The sequence below is a fragment of the Frieseomelitta varia genome, unplaced genomic scaffold (genome assembly GCF_011392965.1).
Source record: "Frieseomelitta varia isolate USP_RPSP 00005682 unplaced genomic scaffold, Fvar_1.2 scaffold_320, whole genome shotgun sequence".
Lineage (NCBI taxonomy): Eukaryota > Metazoa > Arthropoda > Insecta > Hymenoptera > Apidae > Frieseomelitta > Frieseomelitta varia.
The window spans coordinates 416,319-433,737 of NW_025110058.1; the positions used below are offsets into that span (position 1 = coordinate 416,319).

General features: G+C 32.5%; 3 protein-coding genes across 4 annotated transcripts in view; 1 reads left to right on the forward strand and 2 right to left on the reverse strand.

The window, feature by feature from the left end:
• Positions 1–11,866, reverse strand: part of LOC122530024 — a 143,089-nt gene extending 131,223 nt beyond the window's left edge. The window contains exons 1-10 of one of the 2 annotated variants that reach the window (XM_043656633.1): positions 11,641–11,866; positions 11,033–11,127; positions 10,777–10,907; positions 10,613–10,688; positions 10,395–10,535; positions 10,128–10,301; positions 9,550–10,047; positions 9,199–9,481; positions 8,898–9,117; positions 8,723–8,786 (exon numbers count right to left, since the gene is read on the reverse strand). In XM_043656633.1, the coding sequence (XP_043512568.1) occupies positions 8,726–8,786; positions 8,898–9,117; positions 9,199–9,481; positions 9,550–10,047; positions 10,128–10,301; positions 10,395–10,535; positions 10,613–10,688; positions 10,777–10,907; positions 11,033–11,127; positions 11,641–11,680 (1,719 nt within the window). In that variant the 5' untranslated portion in view covers positions 11,681–11,866 and the 3' untranslated portion in view covers positions 8,723–8,725. Of the gene's footprint in view, positions 1–6,147; positions 8,787–8,897; positions 9,118–9,198; positions 9,482–9,549; positions 10,048–10,127; positions 10,302–10,394; positions 10,536–10,612; positions 10,689–10,776; positions 10,908–11,032; positions 11,128–11,640 lie in introns of those variants that run through there. The other variant, XM_043656632.1, reaches the window with a different exon arrangement.
• A 122-nt stretch (positions 11,867–11,988) lies between these two features.
• Positions 11,989–14,341, forward strand: LOC122530023 (nucleoporin NDC1-like). Its single transcript, XM_043656631.1, has 2 exons — positions 11,989–12,601; positions 13,160–14,341. Exons 1-2 carry the CDS (start codon positions 12,328–12,330, stop codon positions 14,056–14,058), a joined length of 1,173 nt encoding a protein of 390 aa, XP_043512566.1. The 5' UTR covers positions 11,989–12,327; the 3' UTR covers positions 14,059–14,341.
• Positions 14,342–14,409: 68 nt separating this feature from the next.
• LOC122530019 (WD repeat-containing protein 36) lies at positions 14,410–17,409 on the reverse strand. The gene is made up of 3 exons (XM_043656623.1): positions 15,769–17,409; positions 15,421–15,689; positions 14,410–15,318 (listed from the first exon to the last, which is right to left on the reverse strand). Exons 1-3 carry the CDS (start codon positions 17,300–17,302, stop codon positions 14,464–14,466), a joined length of 2,658 nt encoding a protein of 885 aa, XP_043512558.1. The 5' UTR covers positions 17,303–17,409; the 3' UTR covers positions 14,410–14,463.
• Between the last annotated feature and the right edge of the window lie 10 nt (positions 17,410–17,419).

The window sequence follows — 17,419 nt, forward strand, 5'->3', positions numbered from 1 at the left end:
TGCGTGGCTCGTTTCTTAGTTAATCGATTAATTAATTAATTAAGGAACTGGCTGGAACGGGCTGAACGATCTGCATCCGCATTTCTCATGCGTTTATCAATGTTAAATAATGTTCCTCTCGCGATTTTAATTTGACCGCGAGTTTTTGTAACAAAAGATTATTCGCCGCGTAAATTTATGTCGCGCGCGCGCGCACTTGGCCAAGTTGCCTTTTACATTCGACGATCGAAGTTACCAACTGGAAAATCGATGAAACCGCGCGCTCGAGTTTTGGCTTTGAAAATTTTTGAATTTTAGAAATGTAAGTTAATTCAGCTTTCTGAATTCGAGTTGATTAAACGAGACATTTAGAAAATGTCTGCCGAACATTTTCCCACACTGAGAAAATTATTTCTTTTCTAAGATGTAATCCTGGCCTTTTTCTTTTAGTTCTAATAATAATTACTCTATAATCACAGTGTCCTCGCCTCTTTTGAAAAATTTTTATTGCCGACGTATAGACACGTGTCAGCGTCTACGTGCTCAAACGCGCGCTTTTTACCACCGTGCTCGCGTGCTTTTCCTTTTTTCGCCCCCCGCAACTTGTTGACAAAAGTTGCGCATGCATTAAGAACAAAATAGAGAAGCATCGCGCGCGCGCGCGCGTGTTTTTCTTCGCGGCGTTTCTTTGCTAGACGTCAAAACTTGCAACAGGATGCCGTCAGCCCATTCACGGCTACCGCGTTCGATGTATTACGTATGTATAAATAGCCGTTGGTACAAAGCTGCGAGTCTCATCTGAATCCGATCCCATCGACCGCGAGATCGTCGATCATCACGGATCGGCGATCGATCGACCGACCAAGCTGATGTAACGACGACTACGAAGCGGCGTGTAAAATTTAATTCTAGCGTTACCATGAGCCGCCAGTCACGGCGCCCCACGTCAATGGTACGCTTTAAAAGGAAGAGCGAAAAAGAAAAAAAAAAAAGAAGAAAATACGGCGTAAAAAAGTAACGGGGGATAAAAAGTACTGTGTGTAAAGGGAGAGAAAGAAAGAGAGAGAGAGAGAGAGAGAGAGAGAGAGAGAGAGAGAGAGAGAGAGAGAAAGAAAGAAGAACTAATAATACACTATTACTGGTACATTATTATATACATTGTAACCAATTGTTGTCTACGATATAATGTTATTTTTCTAATTCATATTCAATTGTTATCGTTGAGAGCGAGAGGGAGAGAGAGGGTGAGAGAAAGCGTGTGTATGTGTGTGTGTGTGTATGTGTGTGTGTGTGTGTGTGTGTGTGTGTGTGTGTGTGTGTGAGAGAGACAAAACGCGAGGGCACACACGAGCATTTTTAGGAAAAAAAAAGAAGAAAAAGGAAAAAGAAAAAATCGACGTGAGAAAAGAACGTAGCAGGCGGCCGCTGTAAGCGTAAATCCGTACGTCATCTGCACCCTTTACTCCCGATGGTACTTCCGGCACGGCTGCCATTCCTTCCGATCGTTCGTTTACTGCGTCATCGTAATTTCTGTTTCAGTTTCCCCCTTTTTTACTTGGATTTAGATTCGGATTGAAGTTCTCCTTTTTTTTTTTTCTTTCATTTGGATTTAGATTTGTACGATGTATCTTTGTATCGATGAGTATTTATTGATTGATTTTAAAAGTCGAGTTCTGTTACTGACAAAATCCGATGGCCGCTGACCGATTCAGTTGAAAGCGGTCTGAATATAAAATACACGAGACGCAAAAATGACTGATAAAGTATATATATTACATTCGCAGCGGACAGCGAAAATTACTTTAGTAAATAATCAGTTACAATTTATTGGTAACGAACCAAATTAAACAATCGATCGGAATTTGATTAACGAGTTGGCGAATCAAATTGTAATCGCAATTAACAATATTAATATTCATTATCAGAACGTTCAAATATTCTCCACCAGTATGAAAATAGACGCCTTTTCAGGTATTTTGCCCAATTTAACAAAAAACATGCAAAATGAAATTACGCAACATCATCTCAATTTTCAATGAAATTTTCGGAACACGTAGTACAATCGAGTAGAAAATTGCCAGAATGAACATCCACCGGTTTGGACTGACCAATGATAGATTTCACTACTTTCTCTCACAATTAAACCGCATCTTATAACATCTAACTAAGAAAAGAATATCTAATCTGCACAAATATTATCGTCATTCATTTACCCTCGATCTAATTATCGCTCAGTTTATTTTTCATTAAACTGGCTTCGTAGTTTACAAAAAGAAAAATGGAGAAAGAAAGAGTCGAAGAGAAGAAACTCGACGAAATGATTTATTTCTCGGGACAAATGTCGTGCAGCAGGAACGACGATCGATGAATCGATGGCCGCTGAGGGCAAATTGATAGATCAACCCCTTCTCCTCCCCTTAACCCCTCTCCCGGCCCTGAGCTTTCGTAGACGGATGGTGCGAGGCGAAACAAAAGCGGTAGCGACGCGTAATTAGCAAAGGGACGCTAATGTCGGGCGGCGCGCTGGTCTGTGATAAAACAAAAATAAAAAAAAAAAAAAAAATAGAAAATCGTGAAAAAAAAGAAACAAAAAGTCGCGGGCGCGTATTGTATTTTTTGTAAGGCTCGTTCGTGCCAGATTTGTGATAGCCAAGTCCGCGGCATCCTCGATTAAATGGACGATGATGATGGGCCGGCGTGCCACCGGCGCGAGGGAAACAAAATGTCGAATTAGACAGAGCGTTGGACGAAAGATGGACGAGGGATCGCTTGAGTTCTTTTAACTCGTGACGATTTTCTTTTACAAAGAAGAATAAAAAACGAGAAGAAGTCGGAAAAACAAGAATCTCTCTACTTTGTGATCTGACGATTTTATCTCGTTCTTGACTAAATTTTTATTTTTGATCATTTGAAGTGGAATTGTTGCAGTTAAAGGAGAATATTGTAATCGGTATTGTGAAAAGTATGGAGTTTGTAGGAAGAAAGGCTTTGAACGTTTCAAAATTCAAAGTCTCAACAGGTAACACTATAGAGTTAAATTTACTAATTTCGTAAAATTATTAACTTCGTTAAACAATTGGTCTTTTCCCTTTGATGTCGTATCGTCTAATGTATTTTATATATATACATAATTGACATGTAACATATAAAGTTCACCCGATCCGACTGCATCAAACTCGTACTTTTCACTACTTAAAATTTCCTTTATCTTAAGAAAAATGTTGAAATATTGCTTTTCAACGAATGAAATATCGAAGCGAGGTAAAATCGAAGTATCGCCGATGAATAAAGAAGTTTCAGTCGAGAGAAATAGAAAAAGAGAGAAGAGAATCGTCACGGAGAAAACAAGTCGACGTGCTTTCCAGTCGGTGAGACTGACATGCGAGGAAGCCTAAGTTTAGTAATTGTAAGCAGCATGCCGCGTTCCGCGTTACTTAAAAAAAAAAAAAAAAAAAAAAAAAAGAAAAGGAAAAAGAAAAAAAAACGCCGCGAGAAACGATATTAAATTTGAGGATTTTGGTGCGTGTACGTGGTGGGTGTATGTACATGTGTGCGTGAGCGCGTGTATTGTTGTTGAATCCTGGTGTCCACGATGCCAAAGATGTAAGTCATGTAATAAAGTTGTGGCTAAGGTACTATGGTAACGTCAATGATAACGATGAAACAACGGTGATAATCGTTATTGCTATCTTGTAACGTTTAATGTATATCAGTGTCGTGCAAAAAAAAAAAAAAAAAAATTGAGCGGCTGAGCTCCTCGGTGTTGTGGGTATACATACTCGTTCCTAGCAACTCGTATGACAATTACTACTCGAATACACTACTCATAACATTGCATTGATCTACTTTACTCTACGTACTTCAAAGATAAATAAATACATTCTGTCCAATCTCAACATTACCGGCGTTCAATTGTTTTCTCCACGCAACCTCTCTAGGTAAGATGCGAATTCTTTTCATTTCCCCCTCTTTTATTTTTTTTTTAATTCGAGCATATAGAACCTAAAAGAACACAAGGTATCTGTATTTGAGAATCTGCAACATAATTTTATTTCTCCAGCATTGACGAAGAGAAGACACGGAATGAGAAAAATCAATATAAAAGAAGCAATTACTTTATTACTTTCTCAACGATTTCATACAAATTTCAGATACATTTTTTTTTTCTTTTTTTATATATATTTTACAATTTCACATTTAATATACCTCGTATTTTGGACTGTGCATTTTCAACGTACGTTCTTAGATACGTTCCGATACATCAAGCAACAATAGCGTGTATCCGCTATTCTTGTCAATATTCGCTTCAATATGTCATGGTACGGAGTATTTTAAATCTATTTAATCTCTGAACAAACGCCACCAGTTTTATTGTACACAAACTCTTTATTCCTTTTCCACCCTTGTTCCCACTTTTTTTTTATCTCGCCCACTTTTCTTTCTCGTTCGTATTCGTTGAAACGCATCTTTCACGCGTTCGCGCATAGAACTTCACGTAACGCTGAATATCATTTGAGAAATAGAAAATCAAAAGAACAGGTGCGATGACGAGAAATATCCCGTTACAACTTCTCTTCTTAACAACGTAATAATTATAGCAGAAGCTGCTTTACAATCGAATTGAGATTCATCGTTCCATTTCCTCAGACAGAAAATTCGAGATTCGTTATTATTCGCTATCGCTATTGCTGCACGTCGGGCAAATGCTTTCTCTTTCCCGGTATTTTTTATTGTAAAATGACAAAAACCAAAACGTGTACCGTTCCGCTACAAACAGTTTCATGTGATCCAGTCTATATTGGTTTTCGTTCCTTTTTTTTTATGCTTTTTTATTTGCTTTTATAATATTTTTTTTAATCTTTTCTTTGCTTTCTTTTTATTCCGGTTGAAATCTATTCAAGATTCGACAAAAATCGGTACCGCGACGCAATTCGAGTGTTGTGTCAAATTTTTACTAAAACGAAAACGAATTCCAAAACTATGTAAATCTTTTGATCCCTTTTGACGATGTAGATTCCATTTATATCGATTGCTTTAAAATTAATTCTTTTGTAAAACAGTTGATTATCGATCACAATTTCTAATGCTTTTGAAACTATGCAGGTTTTTTTCAATTGGTGATCTGGAGAATTAGTAATTGTATATACTATAATAACTGCGATACTATACCAATGAATTGTACAATAAACATATTTTAAGACTTTATAGAGAGCTAGTAAGGATTGTACAATTTTCCTACAGATAACACTATTATCCGTGATATGATTTTTAAATATTTTATTTTGCTTTTTCAAGCAAATGATATGTTTTTATTCGCGATATAATATTAAAACACTTTCGGAACGGATAAAAGTATGTAGCGCTTACGACATTGGTCTCACTATGGAGCAAGTAGTTTCAGCGCTCTTATGGTCAGACGCGACGCATTCAAATGGAGAATTCACTTCTTTATTTTACTGGAGAATTCACACTTATTTCTATTTTTGCTGAGAATAAGAATGGGTTAAACGAATCATGAGTGTGCCTCATCTTTAAACGAATATTTAATATTTAATAAAGACATAGATTAAATGTTTAATCAAGCTTGGGAAATAGATAATTCAACTTCTTTATTTCTATTTGTTTTATTTCTATTACTTTTTCATCTTTTTCCATCCTATATTTTTATTCTCGTAAAACAAATGTTGACTTGCATAGTTTTAAAAACACCAAGGTGGCAGCAGTTACTGAATCACCCTGTATAATGTTTATTCAGCAAACAACTAATGGACGGAAATGAAAGACAAGGTAAACTGCATAATTCAATTCTACTAGATTGTTTCCATTGGCTACTGAACCGAGTCAAAAGTTTGTTTGCGTTAAATAATCCACTGGAATAAGCAGCGCTTATAATAATTAAACTAATATTTATTTGGATAATTCTCTAAAGTCGAAGAATACGTTTCGTGATCTTTTAAAATATTAAAAATTCTATTTAATCTTTTATAATCTTTTATAATAAAATTATCTCCCGCACTAAAAAATTACGATAAAAAAGGCAAAAAGTAAAAATTACAACAAATCTTTTCAAACAATGAAATCTTTTCAATCAACTGACAAATTGATACAGTTCACCCGATATTTTTTACTTTCTTTTCTTTTCTTCTTTTTGTAATGGAAATCATATCCGTTAACAAATTGAATAATTTCAAAAACTGTGTTCACGATAATCTGTCTAAACACTCGAATAGCGAACGCATTCACACATACACTGTGTGCGTTTGTGTGTATGTGACTATTTATGAAATGTGACTAGCTTAAAATTATGATTATATGATCGGTATCTATTGTCATAAACAACGGTGAACATTTACTAAATCCGTTGTATATTCTTCACTGTACACGTTTCTTTTTTTTTTCTTTTTTTCTTTTTTTCATTGGAAACCAATTACACTGTGCAATATTAAGCATGTGATTGTACAATCGTAACTGTGCGCAAATACCTCCATTTTTCTGAACCACGTCTACACACAGAAGTTAGAAATCTTTCAAATACATAACAATTGCTAGTAGAAATACATAGTATGTAGGTATGTAGTATACAGGATGTTTCAGAATAAACGTCACGCGAAATAGTTGCTAAACGAAACTTTTTTATTATTTCTCTGCAACGGAGGCTGTTCTGTCCTTATCATTTTTGAACTTACTGAAAAATTATTTCAGTAGGTATTCTTTGTTTGTATAACGGTCTAATTTTTATCAGAATTTTCTTTGTTATTTTTACGATCAGAGGCTAATCATTGTTTCCACTTTTCGTTTAACAACTACTGCGTTTTGCACGACCCTTATTTCAAAGCATTCCTTGAAAAGGGATCTAAAAATTCTTCAAAAAATACGATCAGTATGATACTTTCTTGCGTTGAAATTGGAATGCTCAAAATGCTAACTAAAATGTTTCTGTTGTAATGCGCTCGAAATTTGCAAAAATTTTTATAAAAAAACGATTTTGGAAGATTCTTCTGCATCAACGTTTCTTTTCAAAACTAAACTAACTCAAATATAAGTTTTCATACAAAATTTTAGATTTCAATGAGAAATTATCTAAATGAGGAAAATCTGACAATTTCCAGGAAAGAAACGTAACTATGACTTTAATTCTAAATCAAAATCTAAATTATTACATTTTCTTGCTATAAGTAAGAAGAAAACATTTTTCAAAGTCTGTCTCATTAAAATTCCTACGTTTTAGCTAAAATCGATTATCATTGACATGATAATATAGTTATGAAACTACTAACTATATGAACAAATTTAATTTCCTAAAATTCCTCATATGGGTTAATATAGCCTTCGAACAGACTCTAGAAGCCAAATTATCTTTAATGCAATCTCTTTCTTCGTGGGGGATTTCGTATTATATTTTACAGATAAAATATTTATTTACGATTTAGCAATTGCGGCAGTGTCGAAAATTACTATTGATTAATAACAATTATCTATGGATTTCGGAGCTGTCCAACTAAAACTGCATTTCAAGGTACAATCGTTTATAGTCATTCTCATTTATATACGGACGATATATGTATATACATTTACATATAGTTTTTAAAACGTTCTGCTTTCTTTAATATTTAAATTCAACAATTCCATTGTTAAAATTCTATTTCCATTTATCGTTTAATATATAATAATTTCTTTCATTTTCCTCTTTTTTTTCTTCTTCCTTTGGCACCTACGTGAACAGAAAATCTAGAGAAACCTCACGAGGCAAAAGTTGGACAGCCTTGCATTAGATTCTAATCTAAATTGCGAACAATATCATTTCTCTTTCCCCTTTATAAAATGTTCCTCTCTTGAATCGATCAGAAACCACTGGAAATTGATTTAATATCGGTGTCTGTCTATTACACAGATACTTAATAAATCATGTTTGTTTTCAATGTTAAAAAATCAAATTAAATGCTATACATATAACAATTAGCAAATAGCAATTTAAAAGATATAGCGTTAAAGAATGATTGCGTAATTACGTTATTTGATGCACAGTCTTGACTTAAACAATATATATGTATAACATATCATTTAGATACATGAACTTCTAGTTAAATTGCACTGAATGTCTCGATAGTAACTGCGCATTAACGACTACTTAATAAATGCAATAAAGATGCAAATGTAATGAGTACAATTTGATAAGGTAACAATAAGACTTTAAGTTAGAAAATGTTAGTATGTTATCGCTCGGCACATTCAAACGTAAATCACTTTTCCGATAGTGAGTCATTCTGCAAGAAATCGCTTTTCTACTATAATCATCGTCGTCTTTTATGCTTCACGACGTTCGTTAACGGTAGTTTCAAGAAACAAATTCATATAAAAATTGAACGACTCGAAGATTGATTCAACTTCTGCATCGTTACATAAATTAATTTTTATCGCACATTTCAAGCAGATACTTAAAGCAGAAAATTAAAACTATTGTAGAAATAGTTTCTTAAAATTATGAAAGAATATAGTGAGCTAACAAAATGTCGACGGTGAATGACTCTGATACGTTTCAATGTAGAATAAACTATATGTTAAACTATATATTGTAATACATACCTTTAAGACAATTACAATAACACATTTTATGACAAATAATTTATATATATATATATATATATATATATATATATATATATAAAAGAAGGAAGTATCTTCGAGTGCAAATTAATAAAAAAATAATAATATGGGTATTTAAATGTTCATTGTGAATACGTACTAACTATAGTCGAACCTTTAACTCTTCCATTCTTTGCCGTATTCTTCGTCGCATCTCCTTGTATCTATAAATTGAAATAATAACAATAACAAAAAAAAAGATGAGTTACACTGTATGGGTAAAATTGATAATTATATTGATATTACATAACTATAAATCTTTAGAAAAAACATACTTTTCCTTCAGGAGAAGAATCTGACGCTCTTCTTCGTAATAATAACGCTGCAATATACCGTGACACTCTGCCAGAGAAAGATTAAGAAACTGTGCAACATCAGAGCTGATCTCCGGAGTCGACAATCTATCCACTAAGAAAAGTCGCGCGACATTTTCATGCGGACCTAACACTACGCGAACCTCCAACGGATATTCGTCATCTCTTAATCTTCTTTGCTCTATAAAAAGGAAAATTATCCTTCTCAAGTAATGATAAACTAAATAAGTAGATTTATGTTCCCTAAAGTCTTTTAACTCACCGCCATTATCGCGGACCACAAACAACGCAAAATTATCTGGCTTAGCATCAACTTTGTATTTATCCAACATGAGATTGATAACTTCCTGAGTATTTACTAGACTTGTAATCCAAACGGACATTTGAGATCCATGGGGTGGTGTGAAAAAACTGGTTTCACGATTATAAAAATGTCCGTTAATTGAACAACGACGTCGCAATCGACTACGTGATTGTCGTCGACCGCCTGGGCGACGTCTAATTGCGGTGGATCCTTGTTTTCGTCGTAAAACTACGCCGTCCAGCTAAATCATATTATAAACATGCATATATACAGAAAACAATAAATACAAATTATTTAATTGTCAAATACCTCTAATCCACTGTCAGTGGACATTGTCATGTTATCATCCTCTCTAAAATGTAAAGAATTTACAGAATCTGTATCGCTATCGGTTCGATGTCTTTGAAGGCAATCAGGTCCGGACATCGAACGGTTTAAGCCTTTCTCTATCCAACTATCATCGGTGCTAATAGATCTATTGCCAGACATATTTTTCTCCAAGCTGTCGAAGTACTCTACCCTTCGAAGTGTACCGTTTCGATTTGGAGTGCCATGATAAACAGGTGTATCAGTACTGGAAGAGCTACCTATACTATGCGTTGGTGTACTGGTTACACTGCTATCGTTTCCGCGATTTCCTTGATGATTCGGACTGTCCGCCTCTGAATTTTCGCGAGAATCAGATCTATCAAGACTGGACTGAGAGGAAAGAGGCAGTGCGTCGGAACTGGTTTGCGAACTAATCGATGGCAAGTTTTCAGGCATTGTTTGGTATAATTTTTTCCCATCTTCGACTTTACGTTCAACCTAGACAATCCAAAAAAGAATAAATAAGTGAAATGTGACAAAAATATTTCGTAATCGGATGTTTCAATAATTGATATTACCTGAAGAAGTTCATCCAGTTCATCCCACTCCATATTTTTTACATCTAGCTTCATTGGTAAAGTAATGCTTTTAAGATGATCAGGAGAAGTTGGAACAGATTTTGTTTCAGTTTCTGCATCCTGTTCACAAGATTCTTTTACGCAATCTTCTTCTTTTTCGTCATCTTCTATGCTCTATTTTAAAAATTTACAAGATATACAAACATATTAAATATTTTAAATACATCTTTTTTCATAAAAAAAAAAAAAAAAAAAATATGTACACACATCAGAAACACTTCGTCTGCACGAATTTCTATTACGTGCTGTAACTACTGTACGTTGATCGTCATCTTCTTTTAAATGAATCACTCCTCTGACACCCCAATAAATGCGAAGTGCACCTTCTAGTATCAATCTTCCATTAACCTTTGAAAAATTAATATTAATTATCCAATTCTCTTATATCTTTTCAAGTTCAAATAAAATATAAAGTTTTTTGTTACCTCGCGACTTCTTATTCCACCACTTTTGCCTTCATAATACTGATTGAAAACTTTCAACTTTGATTCTAAATGTGATCTAGACATAAGAGACAAACAAACAGTTAATCTAATAGTATTTTTAACACTGTATCGTGAAATAGAACATATTATTTTGAATTTTATACCTGGGTAGTGATGGTCTAGCTTCTTTTTTTCCAAAACTTGTATGTGACTCAACTCTTGTTCCATGACCAAATAACTGTGGTCCAAACAGAGCTCCATAACATGGTACATGACAATATGGTACGCCTTTATGCTACGTAATGATTAAAAAAAAAATAGATATAAATTTTATTATGTGATTATTAAATAAAAGCTTGTGTAGTAGTATATTAAAAATAATAATAAATATTTATTTTAGTAAAAAATACAATGGTGCACCTCTGCATGTTGGCCTGGATTTAAACGTTTCCCACATTCCTCACATCGTAAACATTCTGGATGCCAGTCATATCCCAGTGATTGCTTGCGTTCGGCTGAAGTTCAAAATATTTAGTAAAAGACAAAGAAATATATTTATGGTATATTTCTGCGAAATAAATCAATTCTATATTCAATTAAAATTCCATTGATTATTTAATAAACATATTTTTCTAACTAATTAAATAACATGTATTTTATTTTTAAATAGTAAATTATTAATTTAGAAATTGGCACGTTTAAATATTTACCCAAATTGGTAAATAAACTACATAAATAAATTTTCATTCTCATCCACTGTTTTTTTAAATATTTAAAATGTTAAAATCATCATATTACAACAATAAACAATTAATTTTTTAATTATAAAAATCATTGCTTGATTAACGACAAAGAACTCGATTAAAAAACAGAAAAATAATAGTAAAATAATATTTTCTGTAAAAAAAAGTATATAAGTAACACCACGTTCATGCAAATAGGAAATTAATCAATTCATTGTAATGACAGGAAACGGTACTTGTCAAAATTAGTACGCCTTTTTAATATATGCGAAGATTGAAACTAACCAAAGTATACGGGTTTTCCACATTTATGGCACTTCCACATGACGGTGAACTCTTGTGATATCCATAAAATGATAGAAATAAATTCTTACGAGATTCTAATCCATTTTGTTTATACTATATGAATAAGCGCATTGAAAATGACATGCGGGTTAATTGGAGATGTTACTAGTAAGGCAACCTTTGCTGAATAATGAATAATTCCTCCTCGGGTTCGAAAACTTATCAAGCACTTGACTTACATTTGCTAGAATCATAGTGTAAAATAGAAAGGAAACTACGAACTGATCTTACACAATTCATTCATGAATATTTATTAAAAAATAAATATTCTGAATAAATCTTATTCCGTTAGTCTAGATTTATTGTGATAATATGATATTTTTTGTTGAAGAAGATTATTCAAATTCATAATCATACAAATAAATATTATCCTTTACGTTTATTTCATGAAAACAACCATAGTGGCGCGCTTAAATTCAACGGAAATTCAGAAATATCCCGGCTTTTTGAGACGAAAAGTTTATATCATTTTCGTTCTTTGATGTTCAAAAAGTTAAAACGTTAAAAATATATGAGACATTTATTTGAAAGTTTGATTACGTTCAGTTTATTGGCAAGAATTTCGAGTTGCAAGAATTTGCGAAATTTCATTAACAAAGTGAAGGTTAACCGTCACAAGTAAACAAAATGATGCAGATGAATAAAAAAGGATATAAAGAATTGCTGATGCAGAGAATGTTCTTAGCTATTATCTCCAGCATAACGGTACAATTCTTACTTGTGACTTTTTTACTTTTAATTACGAATTTGAACATGGATTATAACACATGGATTCAAAACACATGGATAGCGGTAACCTCCTCTCAAATGTGGAGTTATTTCTGCGTTCTTGCCACCATTACATTCTTTCAAGGAATTATTTGTATCAAAAATTACTCAAATATGCCATCCTACTCAAAGAGTAGGTTCATTAAATTTTGTGGTATATTCACATCTCAAAATATTTTAATGGGTATTCTGCATATCACCATCGGTGGCCTTCTTGCTGGGTTGCATTTATCAATCAAAGGAAGAAAATATAGATTTTTAATGTCAGAATGTAGCGTAATCTATGGAACATGTTTGATGGAAGAACATTACTTTTTACTGTTAAGCGGATTTTGGAGTGGATTATATTTTTTCTTAAAAACTAGTATCTTTCATATAAAATATTTAAAATTTCCTATCATATCTTCGTCAAAGCTTTTTCGATTTAAGGCAGGAATCAGTTCTTTGCTTCCATCATTGATGGCTCAATGCATATGGCCAACTTTGTATTATTTAATCGGTTATTATTTCTTGGGTCCTTATTGTTGTTCAACAATATTATTTTTAGCATCTGCACAATTAGAAAGTGAACCATTGAGTAACATTCCTAGTTTGTTGAATTTGTCATTGATTTTCCAGTTGTGGTTATACCAACTGATATTTATATTGGCAATTGACAGCATGTATTTAATGTTTGAAATATATTTGACAGAATGGGTTTCTTTTGACTTCAAACAAAGCAGTGTATTTAATATTGATGAATCTGGAATGACGCTTCCTGAAATATTATCTATAGATAAAGTGCCAATAATGCAACACTTAGGCTACTTAGACTTAGTTACAATAACGCAGAAAGATAAAGCTAGAAGAAGTGTCTTATTCACATTGAGTCAACCTGGAGGTCATCCTTACAATTGGAACTGTGTTGTGGAAAAATGTACTAGTCTCATCAAGAAATTTTCTGATGATCTTAATGCGTGCATTAAACCTCAGGAACCAAAGCTATCTCTTTGTGCTCCGAGTTCAACAATAACAGACATTAGTGTATTTCAAAAACAATATATATATCATATGCGCAATTTAATAAAAGAAGAGATACCAATTTGTACAGAACAAAGTGATATGAAAAAGGATGTTGACAGTGAACTATACATCCAAAAGTTCATAAAAACAAAGTGGAATAATTTTCTTACATATTTACTTTCTAAACGACTTATTGCATATATCTTTGGCGAAATAGAAGGTGGAAAAGTATGTCATATTTTATTTAATGGACAAACAGTAATTTGGGCTGCAGATGCAATTTCATCTCTGGCTGTGTTGTCTTTAAATGAAGATTCTTATGGAATTGCTCAAAAAGATTTATCACTCATAATCAATACCTTACTTACATTAAAGCAAATTCTTGATAAATTACAAAGAACAAATCTTATGACAAAGAAACAATATGGAGATGATAAATTCATTAAACAAATTTTTCATTCTTTACGTGCAGCAGCAAAAAGAAGTCTTTACAGAATTGTTACAAATTTTGAAATTTATATAGGAGATTTAGAACTAGAAACAACAACAATAGAACAATTACACAGTTTCCTTGCTTATAGAGAATAAATTTTCATCATTTAATAGCAAAATTTGGTGTATATATATTTATAAATACTTTCTACTTGTATCTAAATGATACTTTCAATATATGTTACAAATATTGTAAGATTATTTTTTGTAATTGTTATATTGATATACAGGAACAAACTATACTTGTGATTAATACATAGCTTTTTTTTACTTAACTTTACTAAATGTAGATTATTGTAAAAAATTAATTATACATTTAAAATTCTAAATGTACTAACATAATTAAGTTTGTAAGATATTGCAATAAATTGATTATTTTTCAAACATCTGTAATTATTTCAATGTACTTCCAAAAAATATGTTGTAATTGTATTAAAAAAATATAAATTATGTGAAACAACACACCATTTTAATTACAATAAAATTGTATATTACAATATATTACATTTTCTTCAAAGCTTGTACTACAGTTAAATTATAAAACAATTTATCTCTTAATAAAAACCAAGTTTTTGACTGTATTTCTTGTAATATATTTAAGTAATCTCTTAATGATTCATTTTCTGTTATTGCTGTTCCGTGCCATTTTAAAAATACAGCTAAGTAAGTTTGTATTAATTCAAAATCTATTTTCTTTTCCATCATGTGATGTATCATTTTCATAAAACGAAGTAATAAAATATTGGATGTTTTTTCATCTGCTGAAAGTGATTGAATCTCGAAATCGATTGAACTAGGGCTCATGGACTTCAATTTTTCTATAATTTCTTCAAACTGAACATCTTCAATGGACAGTAACAATTTACTAAATGATGTCAGATTTTGCAATTCAGGATGTGTAATCATTTTCTTATTGGTCTCTGTATTATTAACATCCGTAAAGTCAAACTTCAATTCTAAGGATGGAATCGTAGGTAAAAAGAAAGGAGCATTTTCTGATGCCTTAGGCGGTTCTTTCGGTTTGTTCCTTTTTCTTACGATATCGATATTTAATAGATTTTGCCATTTCGAATGAGCTAAATCAGACATTGTAATAAGATCGTCCTGAAGTTGCGCCGGTGAAATATAATTTAACTCAGCTTCAATAAGTTCATCTTCCTGAATATCACTATCTTCTATTGTTGAACCAGGAAGACCAATCATTGGAATTGGATCGTCTTTGTTCACTGCTTTCAAAGAAATATGGGAATATAATGTGCGATTTGACCATAAATATATACCCAAATTACACACATGTGTTGTAGCAAGAAATTCTCCAGTAGGAGAAAAATGTAACGATGTGCATGCTTCTGGAATCTAAAATATTATATTCAATCAATATCTTAAAATTAGATTAATTTTTAAGTTTCGCTAACATATCATATTACATTAATAGTATATATCGATAGAAGCATATACCTGGAAAATATCTATCAAATTAGAAGAAGGAATATCCCATGTTCGAATTGTACAATCCATAGATGCCGTTATTAACCATCTAGAATCGGGACTAAAACATGCGTCTGTTAATTGTCCTTTATGTCCTTCAAAACGTCGAACGATTCTTCTAGTATCAATATCTAATAGTATAATAGAAAAATCTTCCAATGCTATAGCTATAAGAGAACTTTCATTATGATACCGTAACCATTCAACTGGTTCATCCAGTGTCATCTTTGCTAATGGTTCTGGAAATTATAATATGTAATTAGTTACATTTTAATATATGTATTAATGAAATACAGCATTTTTTTTTTTTTTTTTTACCTATTTTGGGTTTAAAACTCCAAAATTTTATAAATGCATCTCTTCCAGCAGTGATTACAATTTGATTTAAAGACTCTACCATTACACCTTTTACAGGACCTTGATGTGCTCCTTTATCAGTACCATAACTAGCTCTGTGAAGTCCTGATTGCATATTAAATCTTTCTACATGACCATTATTATATCCAATAACAACAAAATTTCCACATTTTGTTATGCATACACTGGTTGCTACAATATTTCGATTACTTTTAAATTTTTCTGGGAGTAACTTGTGTTCTCCCATCCTTGACTTATCAGAAGACCATGTAGTGACTGTACCCAAACCAGAATGTATTGCTGCAATGTTATCCCATTCTTTTTCTCTTGTTATTTCTGTAGCAAAATCAGTAATTGGTGGCATTAATAAAGAATCTTCAACAAGTCTTCCTTTTTTCTTTGCAGCTTTTCTATTGAACGATGCTTTTCCAAGGCTTTTGTTTAATATTTCTGTGATTGTAGAAAATTTCCTCAAAGAAGAATCACTTCCAGCTGTTAATATGTTGTCACCTTTATTTCCATAAAAACGGATAAGAGTAGGAGGCTCTGAATGAGCTTCCCTAATTCTTAGAAGTCTTCCAGCTCCGTCAGCTAAATCAAATATCCATAACTTTAAGGAATTGTCTGGGGACGAAGATACTAAAAGTGGTTCATTGGGTAAATATTTTAACCCTGTCACAGCCCCAAAATGAGCTTTATATAATTGGCTTTCTACTTTACGTTGCTCTAAATTCCAAAATACAATATGACCTTCTAAACTTCCTGTAGCCATGATTGGATATTCATCTGTTCTGAAGCTAATGGATATTACACAACCCCAATCTTGCACTAATTCAAAAATTGTTTCATCTACCTTTAAATTGTGTAATATAATTCTTCCATCGCTTAAACCTATTGCTGCAACATCTATTGCAGGTGCTTGTTCAAGTGCAGTTACTGGTGTATTCCAGCCTTTAAATGTATAAATTGATTTTAATACTTTCAAATTCCACAATTGTAATTGACCTTGTTCACTTCCAAGTAATATCTTGTTCATGTATGTAAAAGGATGTATTAATGTTGTAATTTTAAAATGATTATTGTTGAAAGTAAGCTCAGTTACTAGCTCTTCTGTTTTAATATTCCAGACTTTAACATTGCTATTTTCATCAATAGATATTAAGTGTTGGCCGAAAGGTAGCAGAGTATGCACTGTGCAATCGTGACCTTTATAAACGTGCTTTATTTCTGTCCCTCTTCGCCAAGCATATATTTCTTTTCCACATGCTGTATAAATGTGATAAACGTCTCCTGCGAGACTTGTAATTTCACCTGGATGCGTGCCTGATACGCTGAGAAGCGTAAAATGTGAACAACCGTATGTATGAAATGAATTACCGACACATGTTACTATAAGATTTTCCTTCCGCCTTTTAATATATCTTGTTACGAGAGGAATGTGATTACTGACATATCCTAATGCGCGATTTTTTAAAAATATTTTACTATGTCCCATTGTCTTTTTTTCACTTTATGTCAAAAATAATGTTTATACTTGAAAAGTAAGGTTAGAATACACAACCATCACTTCTTAACATCATATTCATGAGTGCGTCCATGTTAGAAAGCATGA

Bases quoted from the DNA above. Each gene is read 5' to 3' on its own strand.
- LOC122530023 (XM_043656631.1), top strand. From the start codon at position 12,328: ATGATGCAGATGAATAAAAAAGGATATAAAGAATTGCTGATGCAGAGA. The intron at 12,602-13,159 runs GTAGGTTCATTA...TATATTTGACAG, and splicing joins TATGCCATCCTACTCAAAGA to AATGGGTTTCTTTTGACTTC.
- LOC122530019 (XM_043656623.1), bottom strand. From the start codon at position 17,302: ATGGGACATAGTAAAATATTTTTAAAAAATCGCGCATTAGGATATGTC. The intron at 15,690-15,768 runs GTAAAAAAAAAA...TATAATTTCCAG, and splicing joins GAGTTTTAAACCCAAAATAG to AACCATTAGCAAAGATGACA. The intron at 15,319-15,420 runs GTATATGCTTCT...ATAATATTTTAG, and splicing joins ATTTGATAGATATTTTCCAG to ATTCCAGAAGCATGCACATC.